At 38.6% G+C, this 1,755-nt stretch overlaps 1 protein-coding gene across 1 annotated transcript in view; it reads left to right on the forward strand.

The window, feature by feature from the left end:
• pdia5 (protein disulfide isomerase family A, member 5) overlaps nucleotides 1-1,755 on the forward strand; it is a 127,530-nt gene that overhangs the window by 57,498 nt on the left and 68,277 nt on the right. The window contains exon 8 of the mRNA XM_014025702.1: nucleotides 632-699. Coding sequence (XP_013881156.1) covers nucleotides 632-699 — 68 coding nt within the window. The remainder of the gene's footprint in view (nucleotides 1-631; nucleotides 700-1,755) is intronic.

Genomic DNA, 1,755 nt, shown 5'->3' on the forward strand with positions numbered 1-1,755 from the left:
CTCGGAACTTGGGACAACTAAAGACCTGATCACCTCTGTAGACCAGCCCATACCTCAGAACACGTAAAGACCTGATCACCTCTGTGGACCAGCCCATACTTCAGAACAACTAAAGACCTGATCACCTCTGTAGACCAGCCCATACCTCAGAACACGTAAAGACCTGATCACCTCTGTGGACCAGCCCATACTTCAGAACAACTAAAGACCTGATCACCTCTGTAGACCAGCCCATACCTCAGAACAATTAAAGACCTGATCACCTCTGTAGACCAGCCTGAACCTAAGGACAAGTAAAGACCTGATCACCTCTGTAGACCAGCCTGAACCTCAGGACAACTGAAAACAATCATAAAATCAATAACTCTTGACCACAATGTAAAAATGTTTCTAGTTGTAATACAGGCARTACAATTTATTTTGTATTTTTCCATTTTGCTTCTCGACCAGCCTTTTCAGTTTCTTGGGTTCTCAACAATTGAGAAAGCTTTCAAAAATATCTTCAGAAAACCCATAAGTTCAGTTAACTTTAATTGGATTTCCTAGCATTACCACTCCCATGATGTCTGAATCACTTCATCAGCATAGATTTGTGTTATTTTTGATTTTTTTGTATTCATTGTTGTTGCAGGGTGTGGGGTTTGCAAGAGAATGCAGCCAGTTTTTCAGCAAGCAGCCACAGAGACAAAAGGAAAATATGTAAGTTGATCTCTGCTGGGTTTCTGCAGTAATTGTCTACAAACTACACTCTTCCTTTTTTTTGTTGYCTGGATGTTAGCCAGTGTTCAAACTTCCCCCTCAACCTAACTAAAAGATTTCTGTTTAATCTCTAACAAAATGTGTCATAACACTCTGAACACATGCTTCATAATTTTGATTTTCCTTTTTTAGACTAACCCAGTTCGTTCTCAGTCTGTCTCCACTGCGCCCAGCTTTATGTTTATTCTGGGGTTTTGTTTTGTGTTTTCTCATTATATGAAGAAGTAGTGTTTACTCACAGGTTTGTCAGACTTGCCAAAGAATGTTTTTTTAATAAGTTCAGAGCGTTGTATCATCGGGTGGGAATATTGTGATTTAGTCGAGTAAATCGTATTGATTGTTTTTCTAGTTTGTACCTTCATGAGCAATTACAGTAAATCTAAAGTCCCTCCAGTTGAAGTTTACAAGATCTGTATAGATTAAATGTCACTTTAACTGGCTCATTTGTTGTGTTTACTTTCTAACTTTCTTCACCCTCCTGTGGTGGAGTGGCTAAGAGACGTCTGCGTTTGTTTTCTGCTGCACCGGAGCAATGATCAGACAGGCTGCAACGATTCACTCGGGAAATAAGTGCTTTGTGCTCATAACACCTTCACTACTGATTTGATGGAGAAGCTAAGAAAGAAATTAAGAACTGAGTGAAACAGTAATTAACAACACATTTGATTTATTTTTAAATGCTTAGGGAAGAGAGTTGTGGAGAGGCTCCATGTACAGAACATCTCATCTTAGGGTGTTTTTTTACGGCTGGAAGGGATTCTTGGTGTTATTGTTTGTTTTTTTTTGTTGTTTTTTTGCTGAAAGAGACCACTACAGCTGCATAGTAGTGAACAACAAATTGGTGCAAAGCCAGACTGTTTACCACATTTCTGTTCTTGGCGATGCCTACAGGTGTTGCATGTAACTGAACCACAATACTTTGCATCATCATCATTATTATTATTATTATTATTATTGTTGTTGTTGTTGTTGTTGTTGTTGTTGTTGTTGTTGTTG

This window comes from Austrofundulus limnaeus, unplaced genomic scaffold, assembly GCF_001266775.1.
Source record: "Austrofundulus limnaeus strain Quisiro unplaced genomic scaffold, Austrofundulus_limnaeus-1.0 Scaffold492, whole genome shotgun sequence".
NCBI lineage: Eukaryota > Metazoa > Chordata > Actinopteri > Cyprinodontiformes > Rivulidae > Austrofundulus > Austrofundulus limnaeus.